A 17,104-nucleotide genomic window follows, 5' to 3' on the forward strand; every position below is an offset into this window, starting at 1 on the left:
ACTGACGGCTGATTTGAATTCCGTAAGTATTTAAGCCACCCTGTCATCATTTAGCCACTAAGCATAGGACAGACACGACGTTACGCAACGTCTATCGGCCCATCGTTAAAACTAGCGCATCTTGCCATGTTAACAATACGTCGCGAATTTGAATATAACGTAATTAGTTATCTACTGTTCTAGCGCCTTGGAATTTTGTCACGAATATCATTAGCATTAGTACGTTATTATAATACTACTAATTATATTATTATATTGCTGTGAATGATTATTATATTTATTATTGTTCCTCTATATCCACTCTCAGACGTAGCACACACCCATCAGGTTATATGGACATATTTATTATCGATGGCCCAGCATTGAACGGTGACAAGTAAAAAAATCGACATTTCGCGATGTTGGTATTAAAGCATTCGTAAAAATGAGCCTTTGCCAGTTTCGTTCAGAAACAATTCAAATTGTTTCCATTTAAAACTGGCGCTTGACCATACGTTTCAATTTCGGATAGATACATTCTGACTGGTTTCCTTTTAAAACTTTAAACAAATATTGTGTATTGTAAAATATTAAAACATGATTATCTCAAAACTACGTTTTTTGAGTTGTTACTCTTCAATATTGGGCCATTGTTATGTAGTTTAAAAAAAATAATATTTTTTCGAGGTTGAAAGTTTGAATCGTACTTGTGCACATTTCTTCATCATTTATGTTGTTTGTGATTGACCGGTACTTTGATAATTATCTTCTGATACCGATATCAGTACCTGGTTGTGAGTGCATCACTATTTTTGTTTAATTTGATAAGTACTCGTTGATTGATAATAATTGATAAGTGGTGTGTATCAAATAAAGAGACAAAAAATGATAGGTTGGAATCCTGGCTGAAACAACCTTCAACCAATATTGTATAATATATGTAATTGAATCGAAGGCGTAATCATTCGTGATGTCTTTTCTAGTCTCTTAAGTATTTTAATGAAATGATACTAATTGATTCTGGTAAAAGTCTGTTAAAATTTCGTTATTGGAATCTATTTATCTACAGTATGACTCGGAAATTAATAAACTCCAGAAGGTGCAAAAGGTTTAAACTCGAAATATATTATTAAAATGATAATATGTCAATGAAAACTAAGACCCGGCTCTATAAAACCGTCATACGCCGCACAGTCGTTGCATACGGTTGCGAGTCATGGATACTAAATATGAAAGCAGCTGAAATGGTGGACTGCTTTGAGAGAAAGATCCTGAGGCGGATATACGGACCCATGAATGATGGTGGGGAGTGGAGAATTAGGTACAACACGGAACTATACCGCTCATACCAAGATTCAAAACTCTCCACCTTCATAAAACTCCAGAGGCTAAACTGGGCAGGTCATGTCCAGCGCATGCCTGAGTCACGGATACCGAAGAAGATCCTCGAAGGAAACCCAGGGGGAAAAGGCCAGTGGGAAAGCCACGCACACGGTGGGGAGATAACATTACAAAAGATGCCAACCAGCTGCTAAAAATCAGGAACTGGAAAAGACGTGCGGAGAACCGTTCCGGCTGGAGGACGGCGGTGGAGGAGGCCAGGGCTCGACTTGAGCTGTAGCGTCATCGAAGAAGAATATGTCATGGATATTATGTTTAACCATACGTATAAGACGAAGTAAAAATGGAATCATACTATAAGACGTAAACATTAAATTGTTATGCTGGGAGTAATGGGATTTGAACACACGTCTTACCCTTGTCGGACGTGTTAAATAATGTCTTTATTAAGTACCTACCTATTTAATAAAAAGTATTACATTAATTATTTATTGTGACAAGTACATAGAAGTCAAAACATATTTGTAGAAATCCTGACGATACATATGAATCAAGTCTGTGATTATATAACCTTAATTTAAATTACAAACACTGTAACTAGGTATGTATTGAAGGAATTCGACGATACCCAAGATAGCGGTCTAGCATAGGAAGAGAGTCGGCGCTGGAGCAATCTAGTGAAAGAGCTGAATGGAGGTTTAGACATGTAATTGATCTCAATGCTATACGGTCATCGGTTCCGAAACAACATATCACGGTAATATATACACTCACATATATATACATTATTTCTTTAACACTACTACAGGTCATGAGGTCCAATAACAGTAGTGTAGTTAGTAATATAAGTGAAACAATCGCAAACATCTAGACTTTGAGAAAATCACATAAATATATTTTGACCTCACTGGGAATCGAACCAAGAGTCCCCGGATAAAAGAACAACGCCTTAGGCACTGGACTACGAGAGCTTTCACTCTATAATGAGAGAAGCAGAGGACCGTGCAAGGTGGAAAATCTTGATCGCTAAGAAGGTGACTGCAATTCAGGGTGGTCACGATCCTCTTCCATGAGGAAACGAACGAGAAGAATAAAAAGGTAGCGGAGTTATTAAGGAATATTTGAAATGCATTGTTGATAATTGCGTTGGCAGGGTAGTAGTAAAAGCCCTTGCCTGACAAACGAAGGACCTGTGATCAAATCCCCTTTAGTCCAGTCATATATATTTTTTGAAGCTTTTCCACGTTAATATAATTTTCAAGGAAAACTGCTACATTGTGCACCGATATAAAGTAATTCAATTAATAATGATATTACATAATATATGTATTGATACCAGAACGGATATACAAATTAAAGCTATTAAGACTCAATTAAATATTAAGTACTTGCATCTATTTTTTGTTTATGATTAAAAGTTAAAAGCAACGTAGTGAGTATTATTATAAAATAAAGATAACGCGACATTGAATGGAGTCGGCGGATATACCTTAAGTGCGGCTAATATAATCACGAATGCCGGTCTGTGGATCGCGAGCTTTCACCTGTGCCTATACACAAAGTACCATCATCAGAGTGATCCATCTCCCACCATTCTGTGCTGCTTCCCCCCGGCGCAATCTCGTTCGGCTACTTTATTTATTTACTACGGGCAGTCAGTGGAAACGCAGCGCGCGCGAAACACGTGGTTATTATTACACGTATTTTCAAATTTCGAATTCGGCGGTATTTTACCGCGAAATGTTTTGATTTTCATTTTAATCAAGTGTCAAGTATTAATCGATTATACCGTTAAAACAGTTAAATTTAACATTTTTTACAGTGCACCTAATTAACAAAAAGCCCTAACAGAGTTTGTTTTTTTATTTCGTTTTAAATTTCTTAGTTTCCGAGTGTTTTTTGTTTGGATTTCTTATAATAAAAGTGCTAATTTAAGCCGCACGATTGGTGCCACTGTTTATTTTTATTGTTTATTCGTTGGACATCACTCACAAGCGATTTCTTTTGTATCATTGGTTTAGATAAGACAAATTATACGCATCGTAGTTTTTTTGACAGTTTAAAAACCACCCCGGACTTCGGGAAGTGTTTGTGACAGTTTGAGAACAGAAAACGGTAGCCATAATGAGAGTATAATAAACATTGAAATATGTTAAAAATGGTGGATGAAAATGCTGCGTCTTCGGGCGCCGAGTCGGAAAACTCGTCATCGGGAAATGTGACGATAATTGCTGAAACATTCAGTGATATGGCGCCAAGCACTACATTATCGTCAGTAAAGTCTGAAGATTCTACAGAGCAGCTGATATGCAAGTCTCCGCAGATAACCAAAGGGAAACAGAAACAGACCATAGACATGCAATCAGCTGTCGTAGAGAGAGCATACTCCGATGGAATAGACAAGTCCAGAAATAGTCCAGAAACCATGTGCTCAAAATCAATACTGACATCTTTACAAAGCGATATGTCAATAAGAGACCAATCAGAAGGGAAGCAGTCCAGACTTATTCTGTATTTGGGAATCGGTCAATTGTTGATTGGGGTGTGCATGGTGGTTACTGGTGGTCTTGTCATGGTTCACATGGCGGCCTTGGGGAAATCTGGAGCTGGTCTATGGTCAGGATGCTTGGCTATCGCGACAGGTGTTCTCGGAGTGCTGGCAGGGATTAACGACTGCTATGGATTGTACGACAGACAAACTAGGTAGGTAATCAAACAGATAGATATTGTTTAATAACAGATAATTCTCAAATATATAGTTTGGTGATTGTACATTGAATAAAAAAAAGCGCAAATAAACGCAATAAAATTTGCAAACATAGTAAACGCAATTTGTTGAGCGCATCCAGATGTAATTATTAATTGATTTCGTCGTAATTAGATATGGCGCACGTGAGTCAATTGGTTAAGTATATTGGCGCGAACACAGTGGATGCGGGTTCAAACCCATCGGGCGTTGTATTTTTTTCAATGATTTTTTCGAGTAGTATTAACAAATGATACTCTCATAATAGTTTGACAGAAGCTTACAATGCGGTAAAAGCATATCGATTGATTAGAGTATCCAGAAATTAGTGTGTTTGGATTAAGGGTAAATTTAATATGGATAGGGTGCTGTTAACTACTGTATTGTAACCTTAGGAAATATACACAGTCAATTAAAATAATATAAACATTATGGACGAGGAAGAACCATCATCTAAGCATCGCCGCTTGACAAATGAACGAGTTCTGCGATGGTGTGGTCGGCAAAGTGAAGATACTACAAAACTCCGTATACTCACATACAAATAATTGAGTATGAAACACCAAAACAAAGACAATAGGACAGAACATACACGTAAACTTATGAAAGACAGGGAAACAAGGTAATGACATGGAGACCTGGTAACTAATAATCATCGCAAAAAATATGTGATGCTCCAAACAAGTTATAGTGGGCATGGAGAAAACGTATTTGATTTGGAACTCGGCTAGTAGACGATTTATGTAAATAATTGAGACATATTCAAAACAAAGCTGATGGCCAGATAACGTAACAACACTATGCAGCGTTTCATACTCCTGAAAGACGTAGATGTGGTCAACAAATATATTTATTGCGCCGGACTTCCTAGTTTTTTGATCACGTAGTAGGGAGTAGGGAATCCAATCCCGAGCCAAAATTCTGATCCCGGGATTTCGGGATTACAATTTGACAATCCCGGGATTGGCATTTTTTTTCCATTGTATATATAAAATTTTTATAACATTGATAAAATCGGTCAAAAATAAATCTAGTATAATTTATACTATTTAAGACATTTATTGTTAATATTGTATACGTTCAATCTTGGAAATACACAAGTTTAATGGTGTAAATAATATTGTAATATAAATAATAATGTGAATTAAATATGAGATTGCTGTTTATGATAGTAAAGACGTAATGAATGGGTTAGCGAGATTTAAAATAGTAAAGCAAATCATGGTGTACTTGTGGCCTTTCCGCTTCATAAATCTAATTAGTCAGCCAAATATGAAACTGTCGTAAAACGTATGAGATCATGGTGGAATTACTTTGTTAATAGTGCGAAGCTTTGGTTTTTTCCAATCTTTCTCATTTTTATTAATTTATGTGAAAAAATAAAATGAATCGGCAACTTACACATGGGTATAAATCAAACTTCATTCAAACTCAGTTTATTTCTAATGTAGTTATTTGTTATTAAAAGTATTTTTTCTGTTATATTTTCGTTTTTATTTTATTTTCCATCAACATTGATAAAAAAAATCAATCCTGAAAGTTTCGGGATTATGTTTATCAATCCCGGGATTCATAGGTATCGAAAATAGCTCGGGATCCCGGGATTGGAATCTCTAGTAGGGAGGATGACAACCTGAAAAAAATTATGGTATTTAGTGAGGTTGAACGTTAGAAATTATTAAGAAAACCTTACAGTTGTTAGACGTACAAAATCAAGAATACTATGGGTGTTCCATTGGCAGGCTCTGCGTGCCTCTGGCTACTGAGTCCATCATATTCTTAGCAAGATAACAGTTTTCAGAGTTACAAGTAATCAAATTGTATAGTAAGTTCAGGAACCTATCGATCTAGGATATATAATTATATCTGTGGAAACAGTTTGTCGACATTATAATAATGTGTATTTTGATATAGTTGCCATACCACTGAATAATATGGCTTCTTCAGTTCAAGTTTCAATTATTGTTGAAGCAGAGTTCAGTCGCGAGCATGGGTGTATCATGGAAAGTTGTCATGTAATAATATTGACATCCTATGATAACTATAAAAATCTATTTAATATATTATTGACATCCATTTAAATAATATAGAAGATGTTCTTTATTCAAAAATATTACAATACATCATTTACTTTCATTATAGTCCAGCGTTATAGCAATATAATTGTGCATTTTTGAATAAAAACATAAAATTTGACACGATGAATAGGTATATTATCCCAAGGGTTATTTTAAATATGTTGAGCTAATTTAAAATTTACCTAGAATTCCCTAAATTATAAGATGGCGCAGTTGGATTTTATTCAAAATAATATGTATTTAATGGTGCTGCATATTCTTCTTTTTATCATCTCATCCCCTAACGGAGGTCAGTTACCATCAGGGTTATACTATACCCCGTTTATACGTGCATGGATTTACTGCTGACAGTACGTATTATAGCGGCGATAACAAGAAAATGCACGTGTAAACATGTTCGAGTATTATAATGAAAGTTGCAATGCATGAATCAAAAAAGTTCGGAAGCTTCTGAATTTTCACGCGACAGTTGGAATTTTTTCTATATCTGCGCCTGCGCAATAGAACGTTAGTGGCGAATCTGTCAGTAAAAAAATTAACTACACAGCGCTGACTCATTTTGAGGTTAACCGATTTTCACGACCTGTCAAATATTACTATACAATGACAACATCGCATCTCGATTACTCTTGAAGAATGAGATTGGTGAGACAATCAGCACTTTTACATGTAAACAGTTATTATCGCGTTAGTTTAAAATACTTACTATTCCTGTAAGTAAATCCATGCACGTGTACAGGCGTTATTAGTCTTATCATAATAATATGCTACCCGGAATAGTTCAGTCGAGCTGCACTCATCAATTTTTTAAATTAAACTTTCTTTATTTTTAGATTAAACGTAAAAATATGATAAGACATCGCTTCTTTATGATTTTAAATAGCTTGCGACTGTTAGTGTCTTAAAAAGTCGTATGATAAAATGTACGCCACTGTGTAACAGGTGTTTATAAGGTTCACTGATTGTCTTCCCCTATCTTACAATATTTACGTGTTTCCTGTGTCTTTATAAAACGTTTCGTAGTTTTAGTGTTTATTTTTGCATTATTTACACTTTACAGCATGCTACCGATAGTAAAATAAGGTTTACATATTTTAAAGACTGAGTTACCTACATATATGTACTATTTCTTTATTTTTCAATGTCATATTGTGAACGTCTTGAATTTTTAAATTGTAAAGTTAACTATATTATGTAAATAAATAAATTTGAATTTATAATAATATATTATGCTGTTACGATTTTTTTTGTAAACAACATACTTATTTAAAAGTGTTAATATTTCGTAAATATAATAGGGCCGCAGGCGACTTTTTTTACTGTTAAAGCAAATTTGTGTTGTGTGTTTATCTCACTTAACAACTAGACCTGCAACGCCGTCCCCCCAAAGCCCTGTCCCTCAGGCAAGAGCCCTGTCAGTCCCCCTTGTGGGGGCCATGATTATACCTATTCAGTCAGCGGCGATTTCCTTTGACACAAATGACGCAATCGATTCGTCTAAATATTTAAAAAGGTGCCTCGAAACAGTTCAAACAGGTCACACAATTATTAATAAATTATACCTTTACTTATCTTTGTGTTTCTCATGAATTAAGTACATATAAAATATTACCAAAAGCACAACAAATGCCTATAACGTAACCATAGAAACAGATACGTAGGTACCTACTTATGAACAAAAAAATAAAGCACAAATATTATTATGTGTCATCACTGTGAGCTTTAATCGTAATTGAATATGGACTGTACCTTAAAACTGAAAGTGCGGAAGTCACATTTTTATCATTTTTGAGCTAAGTATGCAGCTTTAAATGTATATTCTCGTTCTCTCAATACGTTCTCTATGCTAGTCCAGTGTCACATGGTTTTCAAAATACTTACTTCTAAAACAACGGTACCTAGTCCAATTATTATACTTTAGAGCTGAAAGAGCGGATGTCCAATTTAAGTCAATTAATTGCAAAAAAAGTGCGGTAGTCCAATAATATACTAATATACGGAGTTTTAGTTCGAACGCGAGTGAGTATTTTAATTATATTAGATTAACCATGTTAAAACTGCTGTCCTGCAAAATATTGAATATGTAACTTCCAGACTTTCAGTTCCAAAATATATTATTATATTCGTGGGATTTATTGTTTTTATTTTATTTTTTATTGTGATGGCTTCAAAAGTGTCCCCTCGGGTATTCAAGTCCCTCTACAGCTTACTCTGCGCTTAATCTCATTTTTGAAAGATCCGGTGTTTGTAATGGAAGAGCCAAGATAATTAAAATCGTCAACCGTTTCCAGCCTTTGAAGTGCGTCGTAATTGCGCAAACATCTTGCAATTGCTACTTACATAATTAGAATTTAATTAAAATGTTTTATTGGGTAACAAAAACATTAAATAACAATGTTTTTTCATCTGCTTACTCGTAGAATAGTGTGGAAAATACGCAGAAGCATCTCTTGAATGGAAAACAAAAAAAAAATACTCACAATCATTTGCGTAGTAAAAAGATAAACAAAAAATATCATAATTACAGGTGAATTAATTTACACAGGGAAGTAGCTCGGAACAATCAATTGAAAATAAAATATATTAAATCAGCCATTGAGCGTTGGAAATTAAGACAATGGAATGGAAATCATTATTATTGAAGTACTAGCATGCGATGTCATTCACGCCGTAGTCTAGTCATTTGACTACTCAACTGTGGCTCTCAAAATATGTAATATATGGTTCCCGCCTTGTCCGTCACATTATTTATGAAATGATAAAATAATATTTATCTGTACTAATAATAATATTGAAGTGTATGTAAATGCTTTAGAAATAATTTCTTTTTGCTCACCGTTTTAAATATTTCCATGATATCCACTTGCACAGCTTATAAACTGAATAGCGGCGAATGGTGGGGGGGGGGGGGGGGGGGGTTATTCTGTTAAGATCCAACGTAGAGAGTGCACACTAAACTATGTCAAACAAACGTATTTGTTTTCATTGGACTGAGACTACAGTGTATAGATAATGTTTGTTAGTTTTTAACCCAAGCCATAGTATATATTGGTCAAAAAATATTCGTTTATTTATTAAATATCTACAATTATGCCATTAAACCATATTTGAGATATTTTATAGATTGAAGAATATGTTTTATCAATAATTATGGTTTGGGTAGGCAGGGGTTAATGGATTAAAAAAAACTAACCAACACAGATGGGAATATTATGTACTTATTCGTAAATAGGCTACTTTTAACAAATTTTAAAAACCAACACAAACATTGCCAAACTACATAACTGATGATTCATCCATATTTTATTAATTGCCTTTAAAGGGTACACCATGGATTCTTCATGAAGCTTAATGTATTGTATTACAATAAGGCATTTACGGTTCTTAATCATAGAAACAATTTCATATTTTCTATTTGCACTAATTCATGTTAATAAAATAAATGATTATAATTATAAAATAACGAAAATGATGAAGAAAACTACCTACATAGCTGTACTTTGCAATAGAGTATATTATATAGAAGAAGTCATACACTATTAATTATTATATTATGACATTTGTACATATTTACCAAACGAATGAAGCATGATTAGGTTGGTAAACTGCACATAAATAATTTCTTTAAGTTAGCATTTCCGATTTCCTAACTCAAACAATGTCTGTTTTTGATATTCATTGTTTTCACGCTATTTAATTAGTGGCGTGCAGTTAGTTATAAACGATTTTACAAGATTTTTCAACTAAATAATAATGCCAAAGTATTGTCTGGTGTTTATTTATTCACCATGACAGATTATTCTTTCAAACACCCTGCGAATTGATAAATAAAATGTCATATTAGAAGTGTGAAGCTCTTTAACAAAGTAACTTGCAATGGAAAGTAGCTAACCTAATTAGCAGATTATGTGTACATTTTTATATTTATGACCACGCCCCATCTATATAGATGATAGAATAACCTTTTCTACAACATATTTGTCCGACCGCCACTTTGAGTACCGCTGGTGTCTCTGAAGAAATCTTCCTCATATTATTTTCTTGCGCACCTCTATACTTCTTCGTCTGTCGTAATTTTCATTTACAAAACAATATTAAATTTATTACGTCTATGTAAGAGAAACGATTATTTTGAGCACGCGTGAATTCTGACGAATGCGAGTTTCGTGTAAGCCGGAAGATACAATATTCTCTATGCAATACGTGATTAGGTACACCGGAAGTTATTTCAATATTGCAATTACTTGAAATATATCGTGTTATCAACTAAAAATACTACCTGCTACCTGAGATATAACATAACGGTATCAAAAAAGTCTATTGGAATATTGTGCACCAAGTACCACTCACAATATTACTGTGAGCTTTTGAAGAACTTACAAGTATTACACCACTTTTGCGGATTGTCTGGAATTTTAACTTAGATTTATTCACATCCTCAAGGGTTTAAATTATTTAGCACAATTTTTTAAAGAACTTACGGTTAGGTACTTACGGTTTATCTTTATATACTGTTCTTTAAGTATGTCGATTGTCGACAGTTGTATGTTTGCAATGACATTTTATTAATGGATAACGCACTCGGTACAGTAGCTAGCAAGTAAATTCGTGCATAGCGATATTCGCACATGTATAGGTAGACGTCACATGACAAAATTTTGCAATTTCCATTATGTGATATAACGCATCGGGAATTTATAGCATTATCACCTTTATTGTAATGGCGTTAGAACAGTGTTTCTAGTGTCAATGTTCATTTGAGCGAGCGATATTGATATTAAAATATGAATTATACCATTCGGCAGACCGACAAAAAGCATCGGGAATTTATAGCAATATCACCTTTACTGTAATGGCGTTAGAACAGATTATGCCATTCGGCAGACCCGACAAAAAAGTGAGTGTCATTTATTTTGCCAGATGCTTCGTCCATATTAATTATGTTTGCCATTTTTGTGAGTGTGCTTAGTGCTCGAAGATGCCGAAAGCTAAAACGGGAGAAAAAACGATTTAAGTCAAATGTGTTGAATCTTCTTCCAGATAAAACTATATGTGGCTTCCATACAAAAATGAAGTTTCAGTTTGACGTAATTGCAATTTCTGTATGGATGAAAGAAATAACGTGGTTCTTTTCTTGTGGGAATTAGAGGTCCCAATGGTTACCGTTTTGCTTCAATTGTATTGTTGATACTCTCTTGTCCGGAATTTAGATACAGGCATAATTATTTTATAATTTGTTAATTCGTGCAGCAATATTTTATATTAAATTAATTTCGGTCATGGTTGTGTGCCTATCGCAACATGTGGTATATGGGTGAATAGTTAACTATATTATTTAGTTTGAAAAGTGTACAATGCTAACTAAAATATTTATATTTCTTCCACAGCCGTGTGGGGAACCTTTTCCTGACGATGTTCCTAGCATTCAGCCTGATGTCACTGGCAGCTGGCAATCTGGCTGCGGTCTTGGCTGGAACTGGTATCCTGAGAGACGTCCGAAGGCCAGAATCGGATCTTGCAACAGAGGTAATAACTTTGTTAATTTATTTCATTATTGACGTGCTTATTCCTAGCTTCTTATAATATTAATTATATAACGTGTTAATTTTTTTTATTATATATTTAGATTAAGGCGATGATTGGCAAACAGCTGGTTAGCATTACAATTTGACCAAATAGATACAATGCGATGTATATGCACAAAATTTAATATTGACAAATTATTATCACTCAATTATCAGTGACGTCCAACTGGGCAAAGTATCACCTGTAAGCAGACTTAAAATAAAGCCATCCATTTTCATTTTTTGTTTCAAATTGTACACAATTTTTTTAAAATATGTCAATTTACACACCATTCCACGAAACTTACTCTCAAAGTGGTGGTTATAGATACCTAGGTAAGTACGTAGGTAGGGTTTAGAAACATTCTTGTGAAAATGTTACTGCCATTATAGTAAGTATGTATTACAGTATAATAGTGAGGTTATCATGGTTTTTATGCTTAAACTATATTTAAAAATAAGATGTCGATACTTTCTAATGAAGCGGCAGCGTCGTCTACCTCGTGGAAAACCGCCATTTCTCTCAAAAGTTGTAATATTCGTTACTTCATTCCCCGCCCTTTATAATGAGCCGTCCCTATGCAACGAATGACCTGCCTACCCTCACAGAACGTCACTTATTATTAAATGGACGACGTATGCGATAAATAAAATTGACTATAAAATTTTAATCTGCCAGATTCATTCCATAAAAAAAGTATTCTTTTGTAATAAACAGATGAAAGTGACAGAAAAATGAACCTGCATTGCAATAAGGGTAAATTTCCAAACTGCGTGTCTTTGTATAAGTACGTAAAATTTATCGTTACTTAAAATTTAATTTTTAACAAATTTAACAAATTTATCACCAAATATTAAAAGACTAGCAAAATCCAAACGCTCAAAAGCTCTCAGTGCTCCATCCCGCTCAGAGCTCTCTCTCTCTCTCTCTCTCTCTCTCTCATCACATCCAACAAACTGTGGTCCAGAGTTATATTCCCCAAACGAGACTTTCCGGCAGCCGTAGCATCATCAGCGGGGTCCACGACAGAGATCACCCTCTCGTCCAAGAGATCATTTCTGAATATTGTAGATTGGTGCTCCAATAAACGTGTGTTTTTTGAACAGGCATAAATTAATTAATTTAATTGCGTGATTGAGTTATTCCTTTTCCTCCCCTAAGCAAAGCAGATCCTACCCCTATCCCTATTTTCCAACCCCAACCGTGAACGTAAGAAGGTAGAAAAGGTGCTAGAGTTGTATGGCGCATCTGAACTCGTCTGTGAAAAAAATTGGCGCATGGTATGCAAAAGTTTGGCCACCCCTGTGTTAAAATAACAGGATGCAATTATAGCGGCATCACTAGTAAACGGCGTCCGGAAAAATATTGGAAATAATAATACACTTGGCTACAGTCATTTTTCTTATGTCATATTATAGATGCAAATCAAAACATTGCATGTTTGTAATGAAAGTTTGCCACATAACGTAATCTGGAATTAACGATTGTAAAATTGACAACGAAAAGTCACTGAAGTGTCACAAATTCCACGGCAGTAGTATAAAGTAATAATTGTATGACAAATGAAATAAGTACTACTTACCTAGTAAGTATTTAGCGATTCTGTGAAGCAAGACATCATTAGGCAGATATCAAAATTCTGACTTATAATAATAAAGCGCCTGTGGAGTTAACGCAATCAAATTATTCTTTCATAATGCTTGGCACGCTGCGGTATGAAGTATGATGCTATCACTCAGGTACCATTTTTTTCTTAATTTGAGATGAATCATCGCCTCTATCAACTGTTTATAATTGTATTTAAAACAATTTTTGAAATTAGAATTGTATCGTTTTCTCCCTCGCTTTGCCAGCAGTGACGTCCATAGACAAAATGCCGCCCCTAGGCAGCGCCAAATGCCGCCCCATTTTTTTATACAGTATTTTTTATCATAATATCATGAAACCAATATCTAAGGCTGCGAGCACACGGCAAAGCGAAGTTTCGGATTCATCCGCCAAACGACGTTTGCGTTTTATTTGCGTTTTATTTGCGAGCCGATTGCGTTTTAAATGCGTGTCAAATGCGTCAAAATTTCGACAATGCTGTCCAAGAGAAAACACGGTTTTCAAGGGGATTCATAAACGCCTTTTTTTGAAACTGCACCCTGCTGCGAGAGTATTTATCTTTCATTACAGTGGCGTACAAGGGTAAATAAATCAATATAAAATCAGTACGTAATATTGCATTATACCTACATTTATTTTCCCACTATTGCTTCTTTTGGAGCTGGACTGTTTTATATCGAAAGCGTTTTGAAAATTACCTATTGTTGAGCCTATTATATACCATCATCATCAATACTATCGACCGAGGGTACTTGATGGAGTTTGAATTTAAATTCTAATTGATTTAAGTTTTGTACTATTATTATTTATTAATACAATAAAAAAAGATTATAAGTTAATACACGAAGAAAGGGTAAAAACCTTATTACCTAGATACCTACTAAGTAAAGGATTAAGTACAAAAACATAATATTTTGAATAATTTGAATATTTGCAGTATTCTAAAAACCTGTTGTAAATACTATTAATACATTCGGTAGGTAAGCAGTTTTACAAAATATAATAAAAAGTTGTGACACAGCACAGCTATGAGAAGAAGTATTTCACGAGAAGAAAGGCTCGCCATATCTATACGGTAAACTAAACTATTATTATTTATTTTGTAGTATGTACTTATTTAATTAATTTTTTTATTAGTTGACACTGTCATCTTCTATAGATACACTAAAATGGAAACGGGTACTAATAATAATATATTGAAGTGAGAATAATGAATACCCACCTACTACTATTGATAGGTATGTGCTTGTGTACTTGTATCGGTACAAGTATATTTATATTAATTATTGTTTTTTTGTTATAATATATTAGTTGCGATTAATTGACAATAAAATTTTGATAATTTATCTATTTAGCCGCTACAGTACCATATTATTCAATTACATATTCAAAAAAAGTTGGTAGTTATGAAAACACCTTTCATAAAAAATAGATTGAAATATTAGTAGGTACACTAACACGAAATTACCTGATATAGTCTCATTACAATAGCTATCTTTTTAATATGTAGCTATTGAATTCTAAGCAATAATATTCTATTGGAAATATGAACAGATTTTAAGGGGAGATATTTCAAATGTTTATGAATAATATGTTTTAAATGTTTATTTAATAAAAGATACAATAGGTATAATAATATATTACATTGTTCTAACAAATTATATACAAAAACCCTATAAAATATTTTAATTAAATTATATCTGTTTTCCCCATTGCATTAACGCCACTGTGAAATTCTTGATGACACTAAAGGAAGATTTTTTAAATTTTTTCGGACTAAAGTAATAAATTATGTCATACAATATGTGCCTTATTGTGTTCGCCAACTTATAGCTATTATGGATATTAGTACTTTTTGTTTTCACCGTTAGTGTTATTATGTAAGAATTTATTTATTGCACTATCCGAAGAATTAAAAAAAACCTTTTTTTTGTCGCCAGTGGCGAACTAAGATAAATAAAATATAAAAATATAATATGTAAACATTACCTACATAATTATTAAGTACTTATTTCTTTTTTACCATTTTACCTATATTTATTTTTTCCACTATTGCTTGATTTGGAATAGAATTCTGTTATATTATATCGAAAGCGTTTTTTAATTTGATGATATTTTCATAGTGTAGAAATTATTTTTAATGACTTTCATGCGGATTTTTGTTAGCTATACGCAAATGCAGACATAGTCCAAATAAGCATTAATCATTCAAGTGAATCTTTCTGGTTGCAAACAATTCATCATGACTTCGACAACAATAACAATACAGAACATGATAAAACAGAACAGCCAGGTTTTCTCCAGGTGTTCTGTTTTGTCATGTTCTGTTTTGTCACTGTCCTGTTTTGTCATGGAACCGACTGAGATTTAACATTCTTCATATTATTATATATGACAATGTGCTAGGTGCAGATTGCGTAGGCTTAAACCTTTACATTATACCCAAGTTTTTAATGAAAAATACCCACTCATCTGGTCATGAGTTTGTCATTGGTAAATAAAATTTATTAGGCCTTTCTGAACATAATTATGTGGTTAATCAGTAATATTTCTTAATACGCGCCCCCATAAATTTCAGCTTTCAAAAGTTCGGTCCTGGCCTAAATGGGAAGATTTAAAAGAACATGTGGTAGGTAGTATATTCATGGCACGTATTGCATGACATAATTAATTACTCCATTGCTTCAGTGGCGTTCATGCAATGTAGAGCAACAGATATAATTTAATTAAAATATTTTATAGATTTTACTGTAGCGGGTGAATAGATAAATTATCTAAATTTTGTTATCAATTAATCGCAAATAATATATTATAACACGAAAACAATAATTAATATAAATATACATGTACCTACACAAGTACACAGGAACATACCTATCGATAGTAGTAGGAAGGTATTCATTATTCTCACTTCAATATGTTATTATTGGCACCCGTTTCCATTTTAGTGTATCTATAGAAGATAAAAGTGTCAACTAATAAAAAAAATAATTAAAGAAGTACATACTTACTACAAAATAAATAATAATGGTTTAGTTTACCTTATAGTTATGGCGAGCCTTCACGCTTAAAAACAGATTTAATTTAATAAAAATATTTTATAGATTCGATACCTACATAAAGATTCTACTACTAAAACGGAGGCATGATTCTATTAAAGATACATACTTATTTAATATCGAATATAACCAAATGCATACCTACTTGTATTCTTCCCAAAAGAATGGTGTTATTTTAAATATGTATTTCATATAATATGAATAGGTAGGTGGGTAATTCAATACGTATCTATAGGTACTTATATAAATATTTTCGGTATAGGTATATAGGTATTCATCAAAAATTATTTAAATTTGCATATTACGAACTATACCTTAACATTGTTTATTCGTTTTTTTTTTATTTAGTGAGTAGTTACAGTTGGTGACATCTCTCATTAGTTAATATTATTAAACTCCCAACATATTGCACAACGAGAAAACTATTGTTTACGAGAAATGACATTTTAATACGCTTACCTACCGAATGTATTAATCGTATTTACAACGGGTTTTTTTAGAAACACTGCAAATATTCAAATTATTCAAAATATTATGTTTTTATACTTCATCATTTACTTAGTAGGTATCTAGGTAATAAGGTTTTTACCCTTTCTTCGTGTATTAACTTATAATCTTTTTTTATTGTATTAATAAATAATAATAGTACAAAACTTAAATCAATTAGAATTTAAATTCAAATTCCATCAAGTACCCTCGGTTGATAGTATTGATGATGGTATACCTAC

The 17,104-nt window shown here is 33.2% G+C and overlaps 1 protein-coding gene across 1 annotated transcript in view; it reads left to right on the forward strand.

Annotated features, from left to right (window-relative positions):
- The first annotated feature begins 2,973 nt into the window (after positions 1–2,973).
- The window catches only part of LOC147070130 (uncharacterized), a 139,154-nt gene continuing 125,023 nt past the window's right edge, over positions 2,974–17,104 (forward strand). Inside the window, exons 1-2 of the mRNA XM_085949370.1 lie at positions 2,974–4,023; positions 11,532–11,670. Of these exons, the coding sequence (XP_085805496.1) occupies positions 3,470–4,023; positions 11,532–11,670 (693 nt within the window). The 5' untranslated portion in view covers positions 2,974–3,469. The remainder of the gene's footprint in view (positions 4,024–11,531; positions 11,671–17,104) is intronic.

The sequence above is a fragment of the Rhyacophila brunnea genome, unplaced genomic scaffold (assembly GCF_057557595.1).
Source record: "Rhyacophila brunnea isolate RB1 unplaced genomic scaffold, BYU_Rbru_1.0 scaffold_22, whole genome shotgun sequence".
Taxonomy (NCBI): Eukaryota; Metazoa; Arthropoda; class Insecta; order Trichoptera; family Rhyacophilidae; genus Rhyacophila; species Rhyacophila brunnea.